The sequence below is a fragment of the Ahaetulla prasina genome, chromosome 13 (assembly GCF_028640845.1).
Source record: "Ahaetulla prasina isolate Xishuangbanna chromosome 13, ASM2864084v1, whole genome shotgun sequence".
Classification (NCBI taxonomy): domain Eukaryota; kingdom Metazoa; phylum Chordata; class Lepidosauria; order Squamata; family Colubridae; genus Ahaetulla; species Ahaetulla prasina.
Genome location: NC_080551.1, coordinates 2,816,103 through 2,841,275, shown reverse-complemented (window position 1 = coordinate 2,841,275; position 25,173 = coordinate 2,816,103). Strand labels below are relative to the sequence as shown.

Here is a 25,173-nt window from a genome sequence, read left to right as displayed (position 1 = left end):
GAATTCCCATAGGCAACTCCTGGTGTATTTCATCCTTCTCTTCCTTTAGAGGTAGTCCTCAGATAATGACCATCCATTTGGGACCAGAATTTCCATTGCTAAGTGAAGCAGTTGCTGAACAAAACGTCACACGATTGCCACAGTTCCAGCAGCCCCCATTGTTAGGTCAGGATCTCGTGCTTCTCTGCCCTGCATAAACTGCCTCTGCTTCAACCCCTCCCTCCACACCTATTCTCTCCCTCCCCCCCCCAGCTCGCATTGGGAACTCTTGGCCCTTTGCAATGCCTTGCAGGAGGAAAGCTGGCTAAGCAAGCAGACCCAGCACTGGGCTCCCCTCAGGGGTGAAATGCTCCTGGTTCAGACCGGATCACCCGATCCGGTAGGGATGGCGGAAGGTGGTTCGGAGAACCAGTAGCAAAAATTCCTGCCCCCACCCCCCTCGCCCATGTGCAGCTGAGCCGTGCAATCATCAGAGGTTTTTTTTTTTAACTTTTAAAAGCATTTTTTCTTCGGCTGAAAAAAATGCTTTTAAAAGTAAAAAAAAAAGCCTCTGATGATCACGTGGCTTAGCTGGGTGCTAGCCAAAAAAGGGTGGGGGGGGAGTCCATTTTTCCTCCCATCAGGCTTAAGGGAAACCAAAAAAAAGTGGGGGGAGTCCGTTTTCCTCCCAGCAGGCTTCCCTGAAGCTTCCCTGAATCCTGCTGGGAGGAAAAACGGATTCCCCCCCCCTTCACCCTTTTTTGGCTAGCACCCAGCTAAGCCGCGCGATCATCAGAGGCTTTTTTTTTTACTTTTAAAAGCATTTTTTTCGGCTGAAGAAAAAATGCTTTTAAAAGTTAAAAAAAAAAACTGGGAGGAAAAACTGACTCCCCCCTCCATTTTTTGGTTTGGCTAGCAAGTTTCAGGGAAGCCAGGGAAGCCTGCTGGGAGTAAAAATGGGGTGTGGGGAGGGGGTTGGTTTTTGAGAGAGAGAGAAAGAAAGGAGGCAGGGAAGGAAGGAAGGCGTTCCAACCTGGCACTAGCTGCTTCAGAGGATAATCCAGGGCTGGAAGGGACCTGGAGGTCATCTAGTCTAACCCTGCTCCAGCAGGACATTGCTAGTGAGTTTCTGTCTTTTGATCCCCCAGTCACATGCATAGCCACGCGCACCCAGTCACATGACCCCCACCACCAAGCCACACCCACAGAACCAGTAGCAAAAAAAATTTAGATTTCACCCCTGGCTCCCCTCCATCCCTCTCTGAAACCCACAGGCTGGTTCTCCAGACAAACTTCTAACACGAGCTAAAGAGCGCCCACTCTGCCTGCAGGAAGCCTTCATCCCTCTGAATCCTTCCATTCTGCCACTGCCCCAAACCTTGATTTTTTTATTTTTATTTTTTTTAATTTGAATTTATATCCCACCCTTTTCCGAAGACTCAGGGCGGCTTACACTATGTCAAGCAATAGTCTTCATCCATTTGTATATTTATATACAAAGTCAACTTATTGCCCCCAACAATCTGGGTCCTCATTTTACCTACTTTATAAAGGATGGAAGGCTGAGTCAACCTTGGGCCTGGTGGGACTAGAACCTGCAGTAATTGCAGGCAGCTGTCTTAATAACAGACAGTCTGCTGAGCCACCAGAGGCCCTTTGTGATTCTCACAAAGCTGCCACCTTCACCCAAGGCGGAGCCACTGCTCTCCATCCCACCCCACCATGCTGTCCATGGTCTACGGGCTATCGCTCTTCATGCCGGTAATGGAAGATGGGGGTCTTTCACCCACCCCACCACCCCACGTCCTTCCCCGGCTCCACCCTGCTGCCTCTCCCCTGGCTGGGCCTGGCAAGCTCCCTGAGGCAGATGAAGCTCAACCAGACGTATCTTAGTTTGCACCCTCAGCCAGCATTTGGATCCTGGGCTAGTAGTGGGACGAAGAAGACAACAAAGGTCATCGGGTGGCAGTTGGGGCAATGGGCAGGTGGTGAAGTGCAGGCTGGACAAAAGATGGGCAGATGGCAGGGAGATAGATAGGCGTTGAGGGTTAAACAGAGGCAGGAGAACATGACTGTGGGAGGCTGTGATCAGTTAATAAACTCAGATTGGTGACCAAATGCCCAAATTTTGATCACGTGACTGCAGGCTACTTCCACAGCCAGAACTTTGAGAGCTGGTTGCAACTACCATTTTGTTCAGCACCTTCTTAACTTCAAATAGCCACTGAACAAATGGTTGTAACCTGAAGACTTCCTCTATCTTAATTGGTCTACTCTAAAAGGTCTCAGTAGTTTCATTTGCTTACTTATTGCCTCTTGTGCAGGCTGTGATTTTTGGCCATTTGGAACTTCCAGAAACTAATCAGAGGTTGAGTATAGCCCACCCTAGATCCTCTTTTATGTCCCAGGTACTAGCCCGAAATGAACCAAAAGAATCCGACAGAAGTACATAATTAAATTGGGGTCATTCTAATGCAGCTTTTAGTGCAGTGCATGAGAGTGCTAAAAACAATCAGCCACAAATTGGAAAAACAAAAACAAGCAAACCACACCATAAAACTGTTATGGAATAGAAATGAATGGCAGAAGAATAAATTACAGGAAATGAATTACACTTCTTGGATCCGTTGGTCTCTAAGTTAAGGTTCTTGGTGGATCTCTGTGAACTGACAATGGAAACAACACATCCAGGTGCAGAATTAAAGGGAGATTTGGCAACCTGAACTTCCAAACTCATAAAATACTGGGTGATGCTGCCCACATTTTCCGAATGTCTTTTTTTTCTGCTGTTGGGATGTTGAGGTTGAAAGATTCAAAATATAGAACATATAATAGTCCTGGAAAGTAATGGGAGGGAAAATCTGCAAATAAATTTCCAACCAGAGGATTCACAGACTTCAAGAGTTTAAGCCAATAGGGTTTGATGTCAATAATAATTCTGTGCTGAAGTTAATAAAGCTGGAACTTTAGGTATCTATCCTTGCAATAAATACATAGAAAACAGCAAACCAATCCCAAGGACAACTATAGAAATAAAATACCTGCATCAACAAAGTTAAGGTACATTTTCTTTTTTTTAATACAGGTGGCCAAGTTGGAAAATGTTAATAAGATAGTCCTCACTTAACCACCATAATAATGTGATCATTAAGCGAGACCTCATGTCACTGTGATGGGCTTTCAACCTCACCTCCACTGGGGTTATTAAGAAAATCACCCACATTTGTTAAATGAGACATCATAAACTTGCTATGGAGTAGTATACAGGTAGTCCTCAACTTACAACCATAATTGAGCCCAAAATTTCTGCTGCTAAGTGAGACATTTGCTAAGTACGTTTTCCCCATTTTACAACTTTTCTTGCCATAATTATTAAGTGAATCACTGCAGTGCTTAAGTTAATAACATGGCTGTTATGTGAATCTGGCTTCCCACATGACCCTGGGACGCTGCGACCGTCACAAAAATGAGTCGGTTGGTATCTGAATTTTGATCACACGACTGCAACAATCATTAAGGATCAAAACTGGTCATAACTCACTTTTTCAGTGCCGTTGTAACTTTAAATGGTGAATGAACTATTATAAGTCAAGGACTACCTGTATAAGTCCAAGTGCTATTGCTAATGTTATTGCTAGATATCACACAGAAGGCGGTCAATTTAGGATAAATGTCTTGAACAGCCAGTTTCCCATAAAAGTTAAATTGCAGACTGAAAATTGCTCAGATAGATTCTGGGTGGCTGTTCTAGATAACTCTAAAGAGTTCTAGGAATTCCTAATTCCTGAAACTGTACAGTAAGTCCCTGAGCACTTCATCTGCACTGGAAGAGCCAATGAGTGATTTGTAGGTGATAGTCAATCAGGTGGCACCCCACCATCCCTAGGCTACAGAATTGTTCTGACCCAGCTCTCCAAAAACGACAAACCTTCTGAAGTTAAATCAATGATTCCTTTATTAGGAGCGCCAGCAGCCCCGGCAAAAAGTTTCTCTCTCACCGTAGGCTAACAAGTCTGTCTGGCCAGAAGATGAATAGTTGTCTGCCACGTCTATTCATCTCCACCCCCTGCCTTTTATCCCCAGAGGTAGGATGGGGCGTCTCTAGCAGAGGTGGCTCTTCTGTCCCAAGGACCGGCCCATAGATTTCCACTGCTCTCCTCTCCTCTGCCTTCTGTGCATCCGCTTGTCAGGCACTGGACCCAGCTGTTCCTCCTCTTCCTCATCAGCCACTTCCAGACCTGGGGGCTGTTGACTCTCCATCTGGGGGCTGACGGATGGCCCAGGCTCCACCTCTGTCTCTCCCTCTCTCTGCCAGCTCCATTCCCTCTTCCCCCTCAGAGCTCTCAGGTTGCCTTGATGCTGACCCTGACTCCCACACCTTCTCCTCCTCTGATTCGGCTGCTGGAGGGGCCAACGGCCAGCAGGCTACAACAAGAATAGGTCGGGGTGGGCAACTATGTCCACGTTACAACCTGTGGACTTCAATTCTCAGAATTCCGAAACCAGCATGGCCGGCTTCAGGAATTAAATCAGAATTCCTGAGCCAGCCATGCTGAATTCAGGAATTCAGCATGGCTGGTTCGGGAATTTTGGGAGTTGAAGCCCACAGGTCATAAAGTTTCCATAGCTGCTCACCCCTGGAATACAGAAACATCTGCAGTGTATTTAAAGGACATTGCAGGAGAACATCTGTATTAGTCTCTACAGTAACCAAAAATGAAGGAGTCGGCTAGCACCTTTTCAGATAAACTGATTTTATTAAGACTTCTGTTTGATGAACCACCGCTTGCTTCATCAGATGCATCAGATAAAGTGAGCTGTAACACATGGAAGCATCTGCCCTTTAATGACATCCATAGATTTAATACTTTCTTCAATTAAGCTAATCAGTTGAATAATTTTTTTTCTGTTTAGTAAAGGAATGGGCTTTTAATCTGCAATCCAATACAACACTGAGGCCCTGAACATTATCATCATAATTATAAATATATTATATCATCCACGTCTAGCTTTTTTAAAGCACTGACAACTTCCTTTTTTCTGTTTTTGCTTTTGAAACCAAGCAACAGGCCAGCCAAGCCCACACAGAATGATTACAATTTTGTGATCTTAAGAAATAAACAAACCTCTTAAATTTCTAAAAATTAACATACTGGAATCCGGACTCTTTTCACTGGGAACGCCCGATATGAGGGTTTCTTCTCATTTTATTCTCACAACAATCCTGTGACGTTGCGTCTGATGAAGTGAGTTGTGGTTCCTGAAAGCTGATGTGTTTTTTAAAAAATTGTTAGTATGAGAATGTCTTACCAGAGGCTTCCTGATTTTTAACTTACTTTTAGAACCACTCTCTTAAGCAGAGTCAGCATAACAGTTTAGAACAATCATTTTGCATTGCATCATCAAATCTAAACATATATTGTGTGAGCGGCTGAATCGTACGTAGGGATGTTGTCATGCCCAAAGGAAAGGCGCAGGAAAGGGGATGAAGGTGCTTGATTTCTAACCATCTCACCTTTCCATTTTCCATGCCTTTTTTTCACTCTGCATCCGTCTTCCTTTTAGAAATAAATTGTATTTCCTCTGAATGCCAAGGATTAAAACCTCCCTTTGTTACGGAACGCTCTTGCAATACTTCTGCGTTTAGATATCAAAGCATTACTTTATGAGCACGGGCATGCTTTAATGTCCTATTACAGTACGGAGACCTGCTTTTGATAATGAAGACATTGTGTCATCGACTTAAGCTGCCAGATACCAAACATATGCTGGCAGGTTATTAAAAAAATTCAGCTTTGTGATAAAAGACTATCCTGCAGGCTAAGAGTACATGGCAAAAGACTCTCCATTCCAGTAGAGTTATTAGAAATGAGAATATGACTCTAAGCACTAAATTATGTTAATACTTACAAATAGCATCATTTGCATAGCGGTTTATGACACGATCCCAAGGTTTTTTTCTTTCATCGGTATGTAGCAGGGCAACGATTAAGCATAAAGCAGTTTATAGGAGTTCCTACTGTGCATTGCTTTTCCATTTTAAAATGTAGGCCAGTTGTTGGATCCTTGAGATACAACGATGACCATCCTGACCAGGATGCTATTGTTGACTTCAGCATTTGAAAGCACATAATCCAAGAATTTATAGAGTCATTTCAATCTCAAGCAAACTGTCCTCACTTCTCCGTATTTAGTTCCATTGGTTATCATCTGTGGCAGCTCTCTTGTAGGCTTATTGGTATGGAATCTGGGAAGAAGTTCGTTGACAACCATTGATGAGCTAACGTCTAAAACATTTCCAATCTTGAGACAAAATGAGAGATGGACTGGAGCAAAACAACTTGGAAAGAGAGAAACAAGGAAGGTCATCCCATTTAAACTGCCAACAAGATGCAGTTCAATGGCGAGAAAAGTAAGACCCAGCATTTAGGCAGAAAACAACAGGTGTACAGGTACCAGATAAGCACCTGGCTCAACAGTAGTGCCTGTGAGAGGGATCTAGTTGTCCTACTGGACAAGCACTCAAGTAGGAGCCAGCACTGTGTTGCAGCTGCCAAAAAAGCCAACGCATTACTGGGTTGTATCAACAGAGGGATAGCATCAAGATCACAAGGAGTGACAATATTGCTTTATACTGCACGCTGAGGCCCTAGAAAGAACGCAAAGAAGAGCAACAAAGATGATGAAGGGTCTGGAGGCTAAATCCTATGAAGAACGGCTCAAGGAATTAGGAATGTTAGAGAAGACTGAGTGGAAATATGATACTTCAAATACTTAAAGGGCTGCTACATGGAAGAGGATGTCCATTTATTTTCCGTAGCACCTGAAGGTAGGACAACAAGCAATGTGTAGAAACGCGTCAGAGGCAGATCCAACCATTAAGCAGAGGAACGAACAGCTTGCCTCCTGGAATTGTGGTTCTATTGCTTGAGGTATTCAACAAAGGATTGGACAACCATCAGAAGATCTCCAAGGTCCCTTCCAGCTCTTATGATTCTGGAAAGAAATGAACTCATGGTTCATAAGAAGTTGTGGTTCTTTGTGAAAGATTGGCTGGCTTTGGAAGAACTTGGGGCTGTAGGAATTGAAGTCTCAGTAGCAGATGCTTGCAAGAAGCAACAGGGGGTAGCTGTCACTTTCCTGCTCTTCTCTATGAGCTTCCCAAAGACATTTGGCTGGGCACTCCAGGAAACAGATGGACCTTTGCTATGAGGCTGCCAGGCAGTTTATGACTTCTTAGTGCTTGTTATTTCATTCTCAGATTCCGGGCCATGGAAACAGGCCTCACACGATCATCCTCCGCCAGCCATTTCTCATGAGTCATTTCTCACAGGGGAACATTGCAGGCCAAGCAACTTCATCTTCATGGTTTTAACTACAAGGATGTAATGTTTGTTTGGAGGGCCTCTTTACCCCAGGGCAAGAAGCAAACTAGCAAAGAGTCTTGTCAAAGCCTCCGGGCTCCTGAGCATGACTGTTGATGAATCACCCCAGCTGTGCACCCTCTAAGGCAGGGTTTCTCAACCTAATGGCTGGCTAGGGAATTCTGGGAGTTGAAGTCCATGAGTCTTAAAGTTGCCATCTTTGAAGACCCCTGCTCCAAGGAGATAGATGTCTTCAACCTAGCGTGCTAAATAGAAGTCGATGGAGCTGTGAGATGGGACTGTGTGTGTTTCCCAGTCAGTTCAGTATCATGGATCAGGGCCATTTCCAGAGAGAGAGAAGGGGAGAGAGAGGGAGGGAGGGGAGGGGAGATGGCGGTGAGGGGAGAGATCTACATTTGGAATGATTTCTCTCCCAAAACTTTGAAAATATTCTTCCTTTATTGTACCAGAGTGGAACACTTGTCTAAAACAGAATGTATCTAGACTTTATTTATACGTGGGGAAAATAGATGAAATAATCATGTTTTACCTAGATAAAAGTATATTGATTGGCATGTGAAAACTGTGCCCTTCGGACAATTGGCCCTTGATGGATTTGGCATTTTTCTAACCTCATGAGCATGTCATGGAAAATGAAGGCTAACAATACAAGGAAAATGTCTTTTCTGGTTCACGGTGGGAGTTTTCATGGCTACGTTTTCCCCTCTTCTGCTTAAAATAGCCATAGTTCAACCCTCATGAGCTGGACCGGATGCCTAGGCAACACAAATGATTGAAGCGGGATCTTGCTTTCCCCCTCCCATCATACGCAGACTCCAGCATATCTTTGGGAAAGGAGGATTAGGGGGTGCTTTACCCCTGATCCCCGAAAGAAAGGGTCTGTACTTAACTTTCACCAGATGCTGCTGGGGAACAATGACCAGCTCTCATTATAGCTTTTGTGCCATTGTTACATCTTAAGACCCAATTGTGGTCTTAAACCAACAAAACCTGGCATTTTCGGCGGCAGGATTTTGATAGCTGCATCTGAACATCGTGTAACTTAATAGTAGATGCTAAAATTATATTAGTTAACAGGAGAGGTCTCCGCTATTCTTTCCACTCCACGGCTGTCGATAGGATGTCGTGTTGTGTTTACCGATTACATCAGAAAACACGCTGGGTCAGGGCTGCTCAGTTGGCTATTATTATATTTAATGCGGCTACTGGTGTTTAGGTTTCAGGTGATTCCCTGATTCCTTAGTAAAATAACAAGGCACCACAATTATGTCCCTTGGTTAAATTCCTGGGACCTTCGATAATCAGATATGCAAGCTGTTGGCTTACATGTCCTATTGATTTAATATTCTTCTAATCAGTACATAAAGCTATGGGCCTGCGGTGTTAATTTTTCATATGCTTACAAAGCACCCTTTGATTTTCTGTCACGCGTTAATTACAGTGTTTTGCCATTAAATAGGAAGCTTTGTGTAAACTAATTACTAGGTAATCATTGTCTACCGAGAGCCTCCGTGCTGTTTGGTACCTTTTATTTTATTTGGGGAAAATTCACAGATCTCGCAGTCTGGAACCACTATACCTTCCAGCCATTAGCTCTCACTAATTCATAGCATTATTGTGTTAAGATTGTAGGAGTTGTAATTGTTGTGGTATCAGTGCTGTTAATTACCGGAGTAAACAGTTGAAATTGTGCCAAGGTCTATTGTACAAAGCAGAGAAAAGGGGGTTTAAATGTTACCATCTGGGGATGAAGACTTTGCAAATGGCACAAAGCTGAAGCGAGGCCCCTTCAGAGCTTCGGGGTTTGAGGCCATATGGACCCAGAATATTTGCAATCAATTGAATTTTGCTGCCAGATTTTACCAATAACCAGAGCACAGACGAGGAGGGTAAGATAAGATGGAGAAAGAAAATCAGGAATTTGTTAGTCCTGTCGCCTGCCATAACCTGTTTATTTTGTTGAATTTGAAGAGGCAGAGAGGCACTAAACACAAATGTGCAAATTTAGCCATGTGTAAATATAACTACGAGATGATTATTATTATTTTTTTAAAAAAGAGAGGCTTGTATTGGTTAATACAGGATTGCAGTGAATTTTTGCAGCCATTGATTGATTGATTGATTGAGGTTGTGTTGTGGCATTTATAGATTTTTTTGCCTACAAGTAAAAAGAAAGGCATGGCTTTTAGCCGTGGGGAGGAAATAAAAAATGAGTTTGTGCTTGGCCAATTTTCATTCTCAGAAATCCTGAGAAGATAATTGTATTTGTTTCAGTTCTGTTTTTTTTTATTAGTTTATAATATAAAACGCAGGCAGGGAAAGAATGTGTTGATTTGCACACCTCCCATCAACTTCAACGACATATCTAGGATGTGTCTTGGCAATGACTGTACATTAAACATAAATCCTAAATCAGCAGGGTTTCTCTTTCCGGGAGGGCAGGAGATTCAGAGTATTTAGATTTTGCATAAATGTAAGTTTAAAAATTGAAATCACAGAATACCTTTTCCTGAAACAATGCTGGTTAATTAAAGAAAAATACTTTCTGCCTATTAACGAAGGACATCGCCATCACTTACCTTTGCCACAGTTAGACTTCGCATTTAAGCCCATTGACAAAATAAATTGCCCAGACTCACTGCTCTGCCCAAAATAAAATTAATGACAGTAAGAATGATTTAGCAATAGTATTGTGAGCCCAGGTCCTCCTCCTGTGGAATTTAAGCACATGTCAATATTTAGGAACCTTTGCAAACTTTACCTCTCTCTTCACTTTATAGCATTTTTTCCTTTTTTTTAAAAAAAAATGTTTCTTTCAGAATATTTTATTCCTAGTGCTTTAGCTCACCAGGGAGCTTGCTCTAGCAGTCTTGTTGGGGTTTATTTTTTTATTTAGCTGAGAAGGGATGTCAGGGAGGCACAAGGCAGAGCAGTGCTTGCAGACGGAGCACTCCTGCTCAGCCCCACTTCCCTCCCCCCCCCCCCCGATGGAGCCTGGAGCTGTGGGGCGAAAAACCACATCCTTTTCACTTGGTGCATCTGTGCAAATTCAGAAGAGCTCCCTCAGCGAGGCAGAAGAGAACAAACGTGGCCCGCACGGTGCGGGGAAAAGCGGGAAGATGAAGTGGCGGAAAGTTGCAAGGCAGCCAGTCTCCTCCTGGCCACTGGCGAGGCAAACAGCCGGGCCACTGAAGCACAACAATGGCCGCCCTCGGCCTGTGCGCTGATCCCGAGCGAAGGGCCAGTAATGAGGAGAAGCCGAAGCCAAGCCGAGAGGAGATAATGCCGCCTAAGAAGAGGCTTGTGCGGAAGGGCCCTCGCCATTTGGTCCAACGCAAGGCGCTAGGCGGGCAAATCGCTTCCCATCCAGCTGAAATGGGCCATTAGGTATCAAGGAAAATTGTCTTTCGCTCCTTTCAGCAGATGGAGCAAATATTTTACAAAGCCATTTTACATAGGAAAACCATTTGCGGGACTCGGTAATGGCAGCTGTTTTACATGATGTTACCTTCCAAAAGATGACATCTCACGGAGGGGGAAAAAAAAAAAAGAGGGCAAAAAAGGAAGGAGAAAAAAAAAAGAGAGAGAGGACTTTTTGTTAATTTTCAAATTTTCAGTGGCCCACTCAAGCATGCAGCCCCTAAAAGCCACATTTGAATTCTAAGTAAGTGCGGCTGCTGATGGGTTGCTTCCCAAAACATTTCCTGCATTATTATTATTTTGCTCTTTTGTGTAGGCTCCAGAGGGTAACAAAAAAAACGAATAACAAAACAAACAGTGGAGTGGGTGTAAACCATTGGCCTGAGTTGGAGGGGAGGGAATTTCCATCCTTTGTGTGTTAAATCTGTTAGAAAGGCTGAAGCCTGGAGCAGCTCCTAATTGGGGGGGGGAGGCGGTTTACTTTCTTCCCTGCCTCCCCAGAAAGAACTTTAAATCACAGCAAACCAGACAGGGCGGAAGCCCATTTAAGAAATATATCAACATTGGTGCTATTGATATATGTGGGTATATGCGTCATTTTGTATTTATTTATTTTGTCGTGTTTATGTAGCGTATTTTGGAGATGGTGACCCTTTGAGAGCTGCATGCAACGAAATTTCATTTTGATGTATGCCAATTAGCGTACATTTAAAATGACAATAGCGTTATTCTAAGTCTAATTGACGGACAAGCCGTTGGTGGATAAATAATTAGGTTTAGGAGGTAGTCCCTGACTTACAACCACAATTGAGCCAACCTTTCTGTTCCTAAGTAAGACAGTTGTTATGCCCCGGTTTGAAACCTTTCTTGCCACAGTTGTTAAGTGAATCATTGCAGTTGTTAAATTGTTGAATTTGCTTGTCAGAAAGCCACACAAGGGAATCACATAACCCTGAGTTACTGCGACTGTCATAAATATGAGTCAGTTGCCGAGCATCTGAATTTTGATCACCTGATCATGGGTCATAAATTGCTCTTTTCACTTCTGTTGTAACTTTCAACGGTCGCTAAATGAACTGTTCTAAGTCAAGGACTACCTGTAATTAGACTACACTTTAATGATTCTTTAAATCCTCCTCTTTTGCCTTTTGTGAAATTATTCCTTTATGTCCCACTTCGATCTGCATCACTGGAGGTTTTTGAGAAGAGATTGGACTGCCATTTGTCCGGGATGGTGTACGACCGGCCTCCTGTTTGAACAGAGGGTTGGACTAGAAGACCGTCAAGGTCCCTTCCAACTCTATTATTCTGTTATAATCTGTTATAATCCTCTAAAGTGGTTGAAAGCACCTGGGAAGGGCATGGCTCGACCCAAACCTCCCTTCCCTGAGCGCTGCAGTCTTCTTACTACCTTGCTATCTTCCTAAACAAATGAACCTCCTAAGAAGTAAAATTGTCTTCACTTCTGCAAATTAATTGCAAGCAGAAGGAAAGAAAAACCACTTGAACAGTCATTTGTATGACGTTACAAAGATTTGGTTGGTTTTGTTTATTTTTGGATTGGAAATAAATGTCTCAGATATTAAATATCCTGAAATAAATATCCTGGGATCTAACCCAGGAAGACTGGATGGAATGGCTTTTCCTAATTCGAAGACAATAAGACCAAAACAACTTAATGGTATGTATTGATTTACAGGCAGAACATCTCACTAGCGTTAATCAATGAAAAGCACATTTTTGTGGACCCTGCAGTCTTCCCTTCCCTCCCTGCGCTCCATATGGGAAATCATTAATTCTCACTAGTTCCCAAATTAGTTATACATGAAAGAAACCACAAGTCATTCATTCTTCTGTCTCTTGTCTATATGGTCCTTTTAGCCGGTTCAGTGCTATTGCACGGCACTGCAATCTATAGCCTATTAAGGCATTCCTCCTCCGCGTAGCTCTGCACATTTTCTCTCTGCCAACTGTAGGAAAAAGTCACAGGCTGGAGAAGGTTCACCATTCATGGCTGCCACTCTTAATATCAAGTGACCTTGCAGCTCAGACAGACTTCCCTTACGCATGGCCTCTCACTTCTTCTTAAGAAATGTGACTTGTCCAAAGGCTTTCTGAAAATCTAGGAATCCTGAACAACTGGATGATGATGATGATGATGATGATGGAGAAGGAGGAGGAGGAGAAGAAGAAGAAGAAGAAGAAGAAGAAGAAGAAGAAGAAGAAGAAGAAGAAGAAGAAGAAGAAGAAGAAGAAGAAGAAGAAGAAGAAGAAGAAGAAGAAGTAGAAGAAGAGGAGGAGGAGGAGGAGGAGGAGGAGGAGGAGGAGGAGGAGGAGGAGGAGGAGGAGGAGGAGGAGGAGGAGGAAGAAGAAGAGGAAGATGTGAAATCGCAGTGGCCAGTTCATTAGCTAGTATTGACCACGGAGTTCTTCCCAAGAACCTAGGATGTTCTAATGTATTGGTGTATAGAAATGTTGTCAATCTACAGATTTTATAAGTTTCATTCAAGAGTTTTTGAAAGGGCACCCTGTGTGTCAATAACCACTGGGATCACTGGATTATTATTACTAATAATAATGGTAATACCGACATTGACAAAATCCCCATCAGTCAATTGCAAAAGGCAACTTTGCTTGGAGCAGCTTACATCTTTCCACAATATCTTTAAAACCATCAAATGGCCACATCTACCTATCCTGGGTGCTTAGGAAGGACTCGATAGGTGGACAAAAATGCCAAAGCCAGTCCAAACAACTGGCTGGCTGACTGATGGACCATAATAATGGCATGCTGCCCACCTCCCAGCAAATTAGCTAATTCTTTTTAAAAGATTAATAGTAACCCCTTGAGATAAGAGTTTCCCTTTGCAAAAACTGCTGGTCAAGTTTTGTTGAACCACATGCAGTATAACTCCTGCTTTCTGCTTGATTCAAGGTAGGCTGAATGGCATACAGATCCCCCAAGATGGCGCCGACGAAGGCTGCCTCGGTGAAATACTCTCTAATGGTTTCTTTAAATGTTGTACCTTGATGAAGGTATCTTTTCTTTTATGTACACTGAGAGCATATGCACCAAGACAAATTCCTTGTGTGTCCAATCACACTTGGCCAATAAAAAATTCTGTTCTATATATATAAAAAAATCTATTCTCCCAGAACAAACTTCTTGCACCTTTATTCAAACATTCAAAAAGATTCAGCTGTGTTCAGGGACACTCTTATCTACAGGCAGTAGATGTCCCAAATAAGTTAACCAACCCACGTGCTGAAAAGGGAGCTGTTCTGTTTCCAGACAGTCCAAAAATACATTTTGGGGTTTGAAATTCAGAAGCTGCCCTGAGATAAATGGAAAAGAACAGGTGCCCGTACCTGACCACTTCAGTGGGCAAAGCACAGATCCCCAACACAAAGCATTTAAAAATGGACAGAGCCCCTCTTCAAGCGAGAGGATGAAAGGCGTGAGGGAGATCTTTCACCCGTCTGTTCCAGTCAGGAGGAGCAAGTTCGGAGTCCAAGGATTGTGGTGTGAAGGGGCAATTAGTCCTCTTTGGAGCATGGGACATTTCTAATTTCAAGGGGTCGTGAAGCAGAAGAAAAAGGCTCAAGGGAAAGAGGGAAGCGATCGTGAAGTAGTGAGAGAAGAGTGACCTGGAACGTGATGTGCAAAAGTTCCCAAGTTTGATGTGCTTGCTCAGCTTCCAGACTGCTAGGCCTGATTGAAACCGTGAAGTTAAGACCTGGGTCTGGGTTGTTGCCTTTTGTGTGTGTGCAAATCCGTGGCTCTTTTAGGCCCTTGGGAAGCATCCTACATGACTTGCCTCTTGTCTCAGCATCCCTTTATGTCCTGCACCCAACTGATCCCAGTTTTACTTATGTGGTCTTTGATTTAATGGAGGGCAGTTTTGAATGAGGGATCAACAACCAAAACGATGTAAGTCAGAAGTAGGACAAGAGCCGAGGAGATAACACCAGAGCCAAACCAAGAGTTGAGATCTGAAGTAGCTTTCCCAACGCTAACTATCTTCAGATACCTTGGCCTGGGGCGATGGGGGAGGAAGTGGGTGCACTATATGGAGTGCAGAATTGGGAGAGATTCCACAAATGTGGGTTCTACTACATGTGATCCCACAGGAGAGGGTGGGAGAAAGCTTTTGAGTAAAAAGATACAGTAATCTCTGTCTTTTAAAGGGAAATAAAAAAAGTTTCCCAAGCTTTAATCTCTTAATTCCCCATTTGTGGTGGTGTTAAATTTTGGGCGAAAAAATATATTTCCTTCTTTCGTTTTTTAAGGAAGACATTGCGGGGGGGGGACCCCCAAAAGTTGCCAGATCCATGAAAGAAGATAGGGGAAACATTTAAAAAGAGGCTTCCTGGCTGTGGTTAAACAGTAACCACACAGCCTGTTGGAGGCCTGGTTTTTAATCACCCCACAAGCCGTTTTCATTTCTGCAGTAAAATTGCTTGTGGTTCTATTTAATTTGTTTCTGCAGGAACCAGCTTTGGTGAAGCTCTCTCAGGAGCTGCCGGGCCTTTTAGCACAGCACGCTCAGGCTGTCAATGAGAAACGATTTCCTACATGGGGGAAATTCCTCCAAACGTTTGTGAGTCAAGGTAAATAAGACTGCTACATTCCTGCCAAGTGCTATCAGGGATAATTATATCGCCAGCACTTTGTTCTCATTCATTGGGATATTTCTCCAGGTCCACCCCCTTCCCTTCCCTGTGTTGCAGTTTTTATCTTTTTAAGAATGAAATGCAGGCAGCCATCTACCATCTCCCCAATTTTGGACAGGATGACGGGGCCTCCGGGATGGAAATAGGAAATATCCACCTCAATGATTTTGAGACTCCCACCTCCCTCCCTTCTCTAAAGTTACCTCCATAGTTAAATTTCTGGCCCATTTTAGGATGAGAAAACATAACATAAAATGGCACAAAACTGTTTGGAGAGGCTGCCCCTGGGTTTCTGGTGGTATTCGTGGCCTTGGGGTGGGGGGAGTCCCATTGTGGTGCCGGAATAATGCCCAAAAGACATGCATGGGCCACGGACATCACAGCATAGAGGAGCAGTTGTGAAAATGTCCGTTTGTGTTTCATGTTTCTTTCTTTACTCACAAACTTTGGCTAGTTGGAATTGGTGAGGAAGATGAAGATGAATCTTCATCTTCCATCAGTTCTGTTCATCTCCTTCTCTGCCCTCTGGAGACCACATTTTCAAGCAGTTTTGCAGTCATCCTGTTTAAGAATTAGAAGCGAAATATATCAGTTACCACATACATACATACATACATACATACATACATACATACGCATATATACAGCAAATACCTCTTCCTCCCTGGAGATTCCAATGGTTTGTTCTAGCTTGTCTTTCTGATGTTCTTGATCTGGCAATTTTTCTTGTATACAGAAAATTAGAACCCTCCAACATTGGCTCTGTAACAGTAAATATGACTTTCAGATTGAGTCAGAAAATGGTTACGGTTCCTTACAACTCAACCAGGAGAATTTTGGGCCTACAGGACTTAGGTTATCAACACGGAGTGTCCTCTTCCTACCTACCTACCACCATTGGATGCTGTTTCCTTACTTTGCTCCTTCCCCATCCTTCTGCTCTGAAAGAGAAAGATAGAATTTGGGCAGAATGCTCAGTCCTTAGATGAAAACCGTGGGAACATTCAGAGTTGGTTTTCACCAGCCTGTGCCAATATGATATATCCAATAAAGCTATTCTTTGAGGAATCTACCTGCCTCGGAGTTCTGTTCATTATGGGTGTATTGCTTGGAACCGTAACACAGGATGCTTTTCCCCATTCAGGGGAAATAAGAAGCCCTTCCATTTTCCTACACCAAGAAATGGATTCACTTATTTCAAATTTAGATTTCTAAGACTACCAACCCAGCCATAGCATTAAGAGTGGGGTTTCTCTTCTCAGTGTCACTGTTCTGCAGCCTGTACCCAATTCTCCTGCTAATATAACCACAGCCACCAAAGAATCTGCACCTTACAAGCCCAGGCAAAGGCAGAATCAATTTTCCCATTTAACCAAGAGCAGCTTCTATAATAAGTGATGAAATTTAACTTATTTACTTTTGGAAACTCTGCTTGTGATAAGGTATATAATAAGATAATTGTTTTAAAAACAATCCTTTTGCTACTTTTGTCGAGGGTACATTTGTAGAATAGAATAGAATAGAATTTTTTATTGGCCAAGTGTGATTGGACACACAAGGAATTTTTCTTGGTGCATATGCTCTCAGTGTACATAAAAGAAAAGATACGTTCATCAAGGTACAACATTTACAACACAAATGATGTTGTAAAATCTATTCTATTCTATTCTATTCTATTCTATTCTATTTATTTCTGTTCTATTCTATTCATTTCCATTCCATTCCATTCCATTCCATTTATTTCTATTCCATTCCATTCCATTCCATTCCATTCCATTCCATTCCATTCCATTCCATTCTATTCTATTCTATTCTATTCTATTCTATTCTATTCTATTCTATTCTATTCATTTCCTTTCCTTTCCTTTCCTTTCCATTCCATTCCATTTATTTCTATTCTATTCTATTCTATTCTATTCTATTCTATTCTATTCTATTCTATTCTATTCTATTCTATTCTATTCTAAAGGTACAATGAGTTAGCTTGACGGTGCTCTTCTTTCTCCGACCAGGTGGAGTCATAGAAGCCTTCCCACCTTCCGATAGCATCACCAGCCTCACCGTGGACATGTTGATTGAACCCACCGGGGAGGTCACGATGGTTTCCTGCGGAGATCAGTTTCACGCCGAAGGTCCCTTGCGGTCTTCGGGAACTACCCTTCCTCAGGCTTCCGTTGAACCCAAGCTCCTTAATCTGCTGTGTTTTAAAATCGGGGAGGCCTGCAAATCCAGGGGAGTGGTTGGATACTTTTCTATCGACTTTGTGACTTTCATCCACCCGCAGTCCTTGAGGCAGCAGGTGAGCCATAAAGGTAAAGCTTCAGTTCCTTTGACACTCTCGCCAGCACTACATGAATCACTGGATTCCTGGGGTCAGAGGGTGTGTGTGTGTGTGCAGCAAAGTGTTTTATTTCATTAGTCCTGCACCCTAATGAACCCCCCGGATCCTCAGAAATATGTGCTGTGGAAAATCCGGAATAAATGCTCATCCCTTTTAGCCTTTAGGTTCAGGGACTTTTTCTACTTTGTTTACATTTCTCCAGGGGTGACTGCAAAATCTACATTTGTCATTTAGCCATCCGTTTTCTGTTCCTTGACATCAAGGGGAAAGTATTAAAAACTGATCGGTCGATTCCTGGTGAAACCTGAAGGATGAATCAACCCAAGGGAACCGGAGGTTTTCAGGAAAAGACCAGACATCCGTTTTTCAAGACGGTAGAAGGTTTCCTACATTTGGGCAGGAGATCGGACTAGGAGACCTCCAGGGTCCCTTCCAGCCCTGTGATTCTGTGAATGACCCCTGTGTACAAGTCACTCTGGCCCTCAGAGAATCCCCTCTGCGTCTAGCCAAATTATTGCTTATCTTGGGGGGAAAAAATGAAAACATTTGGAAATAAAACCTTCCATTTTTTTCTGGCTGAGGTCCAGTTGTATTACATTTAACTTCTCACTGCCAAGGTGCCCAGCTAAATAGCAGGTTGGTCTTTTTCTCTCCTCTGTGTCATTTTCTCCCCCCCCCTCCCCCCCCCCCGAAGGGCTCTGGAGCAAAATCTTCACCCTTTTGCCTGCAGTGCATAATTTTCCTTCCATCATCCACCTCAGCCCATTTTTCTTTTTCCCAGGGGTTCTACCTTGCAATTTCCTACGTTTCCCAGTTTGTGCCACAACTTTAGCATTACTTAAGCTGAGTTTCTCCCCCCCCCAACTTAATTAGATATAGAGGCAATTAATGTTGCCATCTGTCTTGTTGTGTGTGAGAGAGATTACACCAAAGATTGTGCTTCTGAAAGCATTATTTTTTTTGGCAAACTAGAAATCCTATTAGACTTGTTCAAACACTCTCCCACTAATTTCCCATTTTAGATCAGTAGCTCAGAGGCTGAAATAAATTCTCCAGAACTATTGTACACTCAGGCATCCTTCAGGAATTATTTTTTTTTTAACTGAAAATAACCAATGATCTATGTTATTTCGCTAAAACCTAAAAATTAAATATATCATTGAACATCTGTTACCACTAGAGTGAAAGAGTACTTAAATGTCCCCAAATCCCAGAGATGGTGAAATGATACGAATCTTTTCAAAATCCCAGAAATTTCAGCAATATGGAATGGGACAGGTTCGTTTCTCGGTAGCTCATAGATCTGAGATAATCCTTCAATTTTAGGGGTCAATGAAATATGAAATTTGCTTTAGGGGCTGCCATCATTTGGGATGCCACTGGTGAAGCAGTTCGGAGGTAACCTCCGAGTTTTCTGTCCTGCTTCAGAAACCATTGATCAGGCACATGGGATTAGGGCAGGGGTCCGCAAACTTGTCTCTTTTAAGACTTGTGGACTTCAACTCCCAGAGTCCCTCAGCCAGCTTTGCTTCACTGGCTGAGGAACTCTGGGAGTTGAAGTCCACAAGTCTTAAAAGAGACAAGTTTGCAGACCCCTGGATTAGAGTTACAGTGGGAGAATTCATGCTGCAGCCTCAGTGACTCCTCCACACAAGGTCAGCCATGGGTTGTCTTTCCTTCGCTTCTCTTTTGGTGGAATAATAAAAGCTAGTATTGTCAATTGCTACCGTGCTTCCCCGAAAATAAGACCCTGTCTTATATATTTTTTGAACCCCTTGACCTTATTTTTGGGGTGGTCTTATTATTTTGGGGCATATGGAGCAAGACGGGGTTCCTCTTGCCATCTTACCTGATTTCCAGCTCTGTCTCCCTAACCCTAACCAGAGGAAATGGCAGGGACCGGCTGCCCATGTGTTTAAATATTTTTGGGGAGGGGTTCTTTTTGGGGGAGGGCTTCTTTTCAGGGACTGGGTCATGCGGGAATAACTTCCTTTACTCTTTCAGCAAGTCTCCAGCAAGAATTTTGAGGCCCCTGTGGCTGCATTCTCTTCAGCATGCAGGAGCTAGTCATGGAAGAGCTAAATGACCAGAATAACAGAGTTGGAAGGGACCCTGGAGGTCTTCTAGTCCAACTCCCTGCTTGCGCAGGAGACCTTATACCATTTGTGGCAAATGGCTGGCCAGTCTCTTCTGAAAAGCCCCCAGTGATGGAGCACCCACGATTTATGGAGACAAGTTTTTCTACTGGTTAATTGTTCTCACTATTAGGCAGTTTCTCCTTAATTCCAGGTTGCTTCTCTCCTTGATTAGTTTCCATCCGTTGCTTCTTCTTCTGCCTTCAGAAGCTTTGGAGAATAGCTTGATTCCCTCTTCTTTGTGGCAGCCCCTGAGATATCAGAACACTGCTATCATGTCACCCCTAGTCCTTCTTTTTGCATGATTAAAGGTAAAGGTTCCCCTCGCACATACGTGCTAGTCGTTGCTGACTCTAGGGGGCGGTGCTGATCTCCGTTTCAAAGCCGAAGAGCCAGTCCAATGCTGTCCAAAGACGTCTCCATGGTCATGTGGCCGGCATGACTCAACTCCAAAGGCACACGGAACGATATTACCTTCCCACCAAAGGTGGTCTCTATTTTTTCTACTTGCATTTTTACCTGCTTTCGAAACTGCTAGGTTGGCAGAAGCTGGGACAAGTAACAGGAGCTCACCTCGTTACACGGCAGCACTAGGGATTCGAACCGCTGAGCTGCCGACCTTTCGATCGACAAGCTCAACGTCCTAGTCCCTGAGTCACACATACCCAATTCCTGCAACCATTCTTCATATGTTTTAGCCGCCAGCCCCCTAATGTTTGTTGCTCTTCTCTGCAACAAATGGATACCTGGCAAAAGAGACCTTGGATTATATGTTTCAGATTATGCAAGGAAGGTTTGTAGAGTTGTGTAGTATCTTGAGTTAGCTCTGATTTGTACAACTATTGTAACCATGTTCTGAAAGAAAGAAGATGGATCGAAATGAAATGGACCAAAATTACGATTAGAAATAATAGATCAATTGAATATGTTTTCAATAATTTTTAACAGCAACTCAACTCATATTCAGTAAGCCAATTATGGTGCTATTTACTACAACTATGGCCTTGTTATCACATTGCTTTGAGTAATGTGGCTGTTTCTGTCTCTGTACTTGTTTCAACACAATACAAGCTAGTTTTGTCTCCAAGGGAACTTATAGATTTTATGAACTGACTTTCCTCTCAAACAATAACAGAATTGATTGACAGTGAGGAGCAAGACTTAAGTGATTAGGTTCCTAATTTGAAGAATTGCTGGTTGACAATATAAAAAGAAACTGCACAGTTAAGGGCAGCAACAAGTCAGTTTTTAGAAACCACAGCCAAACATAAGAACACTCAAAAGCAACTCATCTAATAACTTTATTGTTACAGTCCACAACCAAAATCCACCTGGTATTATGATTAAGGTGTTGGTCTATGACTTGAGGGGATCCCAGTTGAAGTTCATTTTTCAGCCGTGAAAATGCCATGGGTGACTTTGGCCCAGATTCTTTTTCTCATCTCAGGATGTTTGGAGGATAAAAATAAGGAATGATGTAAGTCACGTTGAAGTCGTGGAAGAAAGCTTTATGTCCAATTACCTGACAAATTGTGGGGAGGCAGAATGTGAAGTTTCAGTTGTGACTACCAGGCAAAACTGAAAAGGAACACAAATGATGTCCAAAGGATGTGATTTCTATTCTGGTTTGAAGTCTCCAGACAGTACCCTCGCTTCTTCAGACAGGAGCTTCTGGGACTGGGGGATGCCCAAGGAAGAAGACAATTCATTTCCCCACATCAATATTTTCTCCAACCCCAAATCCTCATTTGTGACTTCTGCTGGCTTAATTCTTTGTCAAGTGAAGGACTAGGATGGAAAGCTAGAGGGCAGCAGTGCTAACGCCAATCAAAGGAGGATGTTAAAGTAGGAAAACCCTGAGTACCAATTCCCTCCACCTCCGTTAAGCCCAGAATCTTTCCTCATTCGGAGATTGCACTGATCTTGATCATTATTGCATGCTGAAGCGTATTAATAAGTCCACCTTCCATATCAAGAAATTATTTTAGATAGAAGAACAAAGCCATCTTCCTTTCTGATTAGCTATAAATTCATTTTTCTTCTGAAGAGCATCCATGAAGCATCTTTTAGTGATGGATTCTATTCAGGGGTGAAATGCACTTACCTTTCGCAAATGTGTGCGCGCCGTGTGTGCGCTCACTCCGCTCACCCGCACCGTTGTCTGTGTATCCGCAAAACCTTCTGCACATGCATGGAGGCTTAAAATCATTGCAAAAATGCGACATCATGACGCCCACACGGGTGGGCGGAGCTTCCCACAGCTGCGGCTACCGGTTCACCAGAACCAGATAGAACCGGCTGAATTTCACCCAATTCTATTCTAAGTATATATTAAGTATATATTAAGCAGGAATGTCTGAGAGCAAATCTGTTTTAAAGACTGTTTTTAAACACCTTTTCTATTCTTCTTTGGCTGGGAAAAATAGTTATCCATTTTTTTCTGACATTACTTTAATACCTCCTTCAATCTGTTATTTCACTGATTAAATGCTAGACAGTTCATGTAGGATTTTTTTTTAATTAGTTTAGCAAACAGTTTTAGAAATGACCCAGCTAGCCTGTTGAAAGGGATATGTAATTGGCTAAGGAAAGCTGAGTAGGTACATGAAGACTTTTCTCCCGTCACTGCAATGATTAAAGAAATCTGAAAGTTTTGATTCCCCAATGCAACCTTCATCATCACAAAGCAAAACGAATCAAATCAAACTCTCAAGCAGACACTGCACAAATTAGTTTGAGAAAGGGAATGGGAGCCCTTTATCTGAGTGACTTTCTGCTTGTCAAGATCTGAATTTCCGAGCCTTTATTTTGTTGGCTCTTTATTTTTTCACAAATGCTGTTCACAGCAGAAGTTGGAATTGCAAACAAACATTGTAAGGCAGGTTATTGGTGAGACAATACATTTTGTAAAACATGCAATCCTCCATTAGACCTCAAAATATCCTGGGTGATTTTATAGATTGGGGGAATGAAACCATTTCCAGGATAATCTGCCAAGCGCTGCCTCAAATCTAAGGGTTCTGGAGAGGATCACAATGGTGCAAAGGGTGCTTGTAGGAGCTGCTCTTCTCTTGAGGCTTTCAGGGAACCTACTAAGGAGGAAACTGGTGCTGTTAATGACATTTGAGAAGCAGCTTTGGCATTCACAGATCTCAAAGGAGAAAATAGAGCTCTGACCAACTGCCATAGTCAGGACCAGTGGGATTCATGTGGGGAGGGGCCTTAGAGGTCTTCTGCTCCAACTACCTGCTCAAGCAGGAGACCCTATGCCATTCCAGACAAGTGGCTGTCCAGTCTCTCTTCGAAAGCCTCCAGTGATGGGGCACCCATAACTTCTGGAAGCAAGTCATTCCACTGGTTAATTGTTCTCACTGTCAGGAAGTTTCTTTTTAGTTCTAGGTTGCTTCTCTCCTTGATTAAGTTTCCATCCATTGCTTCTCGTTCTACCTTCAGGTGGTTTGGAGAATAGCTTGACTCCCTCTTCTTTGTGGCAGCCCCTGAGATATTGGGAACCCTGCTATCATGTCACCCCTGGTCCTTCTTTTCACTAGACTAGACCTACTCAATTCCTGCAACCGTTCTTTGTATGTTTTAGCCTCCAGTCCCCTAATCATCTTTGTCGCTCTTCTCTGCACTCTTTCTAGAGTCTCCACATCTTTTTTACATCATGGTGATCAGAGCTGGATGCGGTATTCCAAATGCGGCCTTACTTAAATCCCAGAAATTGCTTTTAATTTCCACCCACTTGTATTTCTCTATTCAATGTCCAAGAATTTGCCAGTCTTTTTAACCATCTCCCGGTTGGGAATCCAAAGGGAGGAAAGATCCTGGTTGTAGGAAGAAGCTGTCAAAACACACATTTCACATCTTTTCTCTTGTGGGTGCTTGTGTAGACCTGTGGGGGAATATTCTGCACACTGATTTTTGAGAGGAAATTGGCATGGGGTGGGGGGACTTTTAAGGTAGACTCATTGCAAAAAGTTGCTAGAAGGGCCAGCACTTCCTGAACACTTAAGAATGGTTGAAGGAATCTCTGGCACGTTTAGTTTTTATTTTGGAAATTCTGAATTCCTCTCTTTCAAAAGTGGCTGCCAAGTTATTGAGCTTCAGAAATGGATGCCTGTCTGGCCTGAAGCTGCCCTGATTTCCTGTGCTTGAAAATGAAGACTTTGCCCGGCTGGTAGAATGAATCTTGAGAACTCTCTAAACACCTTGTTGAACAGATGAGAGAAAAAGAGCAGGAGCAGGTGGCTCCCGTGAAAACTCAGCGGTTTTTCCTCCTTTTTCCCATCAGCCTTACAATTCTTTGAACGAAGCCCTAAAATGAATGATGAACGTATCTTTTCCTTTATGGACACTGAGAGCATATGCACCAAGACAAATTCCTTGTGTATCCAATCACACTTGGCCAATAAAAAAATTCTATTCTATTCTATTCTAAAGGGAAAAGGGAAGTAACAGATGTAATTTATCTGATCTTTCAAACTCCCCTTAACTAAATCTCCTGCAAGGAAATGAAGAAAGCTGAATGACAGGTCAGCAGAAGAATATTTTACAGCTGAAAATGGCAGGGAGAGAGGCAATGGTGCTTCAGGGGTTACTTTTTAATGCAACACGATTCAAAGAGCGTTTCTCTGGAATCTTCTATTCCGGGATGGGGCTTTTTAATGCGTGGCTTGCAGGAAACGGGCCTCAGCCTGCTTGTTTCCAGAAGCGCATGAGAAGGCTTCCTCCTGCAGCTGCTTTTGTGGGCATGTCTTCCTATCTCATCTCTTCCCATGCCCTGGTGCATCTCCTTCAGGTCTCAAGAATTGCCCAACCGCGTGGCTGGATCAGCCCTTCTTTCAAAATGTTTCAGAATCAGGAGGTCATTTTGCCCCAAAGGTGCTTTTTCCAACTGGCAGCCTGGACTTTCTTGGTTTTTCCTTGAAGACGTTTTGCTTCTCATCCAAGAAGCTTCTTCAGTTCAATTCAGTTCAGTACTGAAGAAGCTTCTTGGATGGGAAGCGAGACGTCTTCAAGGAATAGAATAGAATAGAATAGAATAGAATTTTTTATTGGCCAAGTGTGATTGGAGACACAAGGAATTTGTCTTGGTGCATATGCTCTCAGTGTACATAAAAGAAAAGATACCTTCATCAAGAATCATAAGGTACAGAATTAATAGAATAGAGTAGAGTAGAGTAGAGTAGAGTAGAATAGAATAGAACAGAACAGAACAGAACAGAACAGAACAGAA

At 42.9% G+C, this 25,173-nt stretch overlaps 1 protein-coding gene across 1 annotated transcript in view; it reads left to right on the top strand.

Annotated features, from left to right (window-relative positions):
* The window catches only part of IQCH (IQ motif containing H), an 84,410-nt gene that overhangs the window by 37,861 nt on the left and 21,376 nt on the right, over window positions 1-25,173 (top strand). The window contains exons 7-8 of the mRNA XM_058156780.1: window positions 15,275-15,395; window positions 17,471-17,757. Coding sequence (XP_058012763.1) covers window positions 15,275-15,395; window positions 17,471-17,757 — 408 coding nt within the window. The remainder of the gene's footprint in view (window positions 1-15,274; window positions 15,396-17,470; window positions 17,758-25,173) is intronic.